We start from the raw sequence: 2,500 nt of genomic DNA on the forward strand, positions 1-2,500 counted from the left end.
TCCCCCTGTTCCTCAGAATCCCAGAATTCCGTTTGTAATTTTGGATTTGCAGAATTCAGACGTTTCTCTCACTGAGATTCGTATTTTATTAAGAAGTAAAGAAGCTGAGCTGCAGATACGCCCACAGAGCCCCTCACGGCCCACACACTCTTCCATTATTCATTATTATTGATTTCTTTTTATTGATCTGTATTTTTAATCTGAATTATTCCTCATTATTGTATATTGTACTGTATTACTGTGCTGTATTGTGTAATTGCTACTGGCTGCTAAACTTCCTTCAGGATCAATAAATTATTGATTAATCTACATTTGAAATCACTTCATTAGAAACTGCATCTGTGTGTGACGAGATCATGAGTAACTGGGTTGTAGGACACACCAGCTTCACCTCAGTTTCTCTGAAGCAGCTGAGGCACACAGCTTAGGTTACAACCAGTATGGGCAGACACACACACACACACACACACACTGATATTATACAATATTACTGATATGGCTACTATTACCTCGCTTTGCCTTTAAACCTAATTACATAATCAATGAATTATTGCTTGCTAAATGATTCAGAATAGTTTCTGAATGAAATACTGTGTGTATGTGTGTGTATGTGTGTGTATCAGGAAACTGGATGCATTTATCTATGACGCTGCGGTGCTGAACTATATGGCTGGGAGGGACGAAGGCTGTAAGCTGGTGACAATCGGCTCAGGGAAGGTTTTCGCCTCCACAGGATACGGAATTGCCATCCAGAAAGATTCCGGCTGGAAAAGACACGTTGACCTGGCTATTCTACAGCTGTTTGGAGATGGTAAGTCCACACACACACACTTCATCGTCTTCATCATCTCCACTGTCTGATCCATACTCATCATCATCTTCATCATCTCCACTGTCTGATCCATACTCATCATCATCTCCACTGTCTGATCCATACTCATCATCATCTTCATCATCTCCATCTCCACTGTCTGATCCATACTCATCATCATCTTCATCATCTCCATCTCCACTGTCTGATCCATACTCATCATCATCTTCATCATCTCTATCTCCACTGTCTGATCCATACTCATCATCATCTTCATCATCTCCATCTCCACTGTCTGATCCATACTCATCATCATCTTCATCATCTCTATCTCCACTGTCTGATCCATACTCATCATCTTCATCATCTCCACTGTCTGATCCATACTCATCATCATCTCCACTGTCTGATCCATACTCATCATCATCTTCATCATCTCCATCTCCACTGTCTGATCCATACTCATCATCATCTTCATCATCTCTATCTCCACTGTCTGATCCATACTCATCATCTTCATCATCTCCACTGTCTGATCCATACTCATCATCATCTCCACTGTCTGATCCATACTCATCATCATCTTCATCATCTCCATCTCCACTGTCTGATCCATACTCATCATCATCTTCATCATCTCCATCTCCACTGTCTGATCCATACTCATCATCATCTTCATCATCATCATCTCCACTGTCTGATCCATACTCATCATCATCTTCATCATCTCCATCTCCACTGTCTGATCCATACTCATCATCATCTTCATCATCTCCATCTCCACTGTCTGATCCATACTCATCATCATCTTCATCATCTCCATCTCCACTGTCTGATCCATACTCATCATCATCTTCATCATCTCTATCTCCACTGTCTGATCCATACTCATCATCTTCATCATCTCCACTGTCTGATCCATACTCATCATCATCTCCACTGTCTGATCCATACTCATCATCATCTTCATCATCTCCATCTCCACTGTCTGATCCATACTCATCATCATCTTCATCATCTCCATCTCCACTGCCTGATCCATACTCATCTTCATCTTCATCTTCATCATCTCCATCTCCACTGCCTGATCCATACTCATCATCATCATTATCTTCATCATCTCCATCTCCACTGCCTGATCCATACTCATCATCATCTCATCGTCTCCATCTCCACTGTCTGATCCATACTCATCATTATCTCCATCTCCACTGCCTAATCCATACTCATCATCATCTTCATCATCTCCATCTCCACTGTCTGATCCATACTCATTTTCATCATCTCCATCTCCACTGCCTGATCCATACTCATCTTCATCTTCATCATCTCTATCTAAACTGCCTGATCCATACTCATCATCATCATCTTCATCATCTCCATCTCCACTGCCTGATCCATACTCATCATCTTCATCGTCTCCATCTCCACTGTCTGATCCATACTCATCATCATCTTCATCATCTCCACTGCCTGATCCATACTCATCATCATCTTCATCATCTCCATCTCCACTGTCTGATCCATACTCATTTTCATCATCTCCATCTCCACTGCCTGATCCATACTCATCTTCATCTTCATCTTCATCATCTCCATCTCCACTGCCTGATCCATACTCATCATCATCATCATCGTCATCTCCATCTCCACTGTCTGATCCATACTCATTTTCATCATCTCCATCTC

At 41.6% G+C, this 2,500-nt stretch overlaps 1 protein-coding gene across 1 annotated transcript in view; it reads left to right on the forward strand.

The window, feature by feature from the left end:
* The first annotated feature begins 541 nt into the window (after positions 1-541).
* Positions 542-2,500, forward strand: part of grin2ba (glutamate receptor, ionotropic, N-methyl D-aspartate 2B, genome duplicate a) — a 15,244-nt gene continuing 13,285 nt past the window's right edge. Inside the window, 1 exon segment of the mRNA XM_072675030.1 lies at positions 542-811. Coding sequence (XP_072531131.1) covers positions 583-811 — 229 coding nt within the window. The 5' untranslated portion in view covers positions 542-582.

The sequence above is a fragment of the Salminus brasiliensis genome, chromosome 3 (assembly GCF_030463535.1).
Source record: "Salminus brasiliensis chromosome 3, fSalBra1.hap2, whole genome shotgun sequence".
NCBI classification, from domain to species: Eukaryota; Metazoa; Chordata; class Actinopteri; order Characiformes; family Bryconidae; genus Salminus; species Salminus brasiliensis.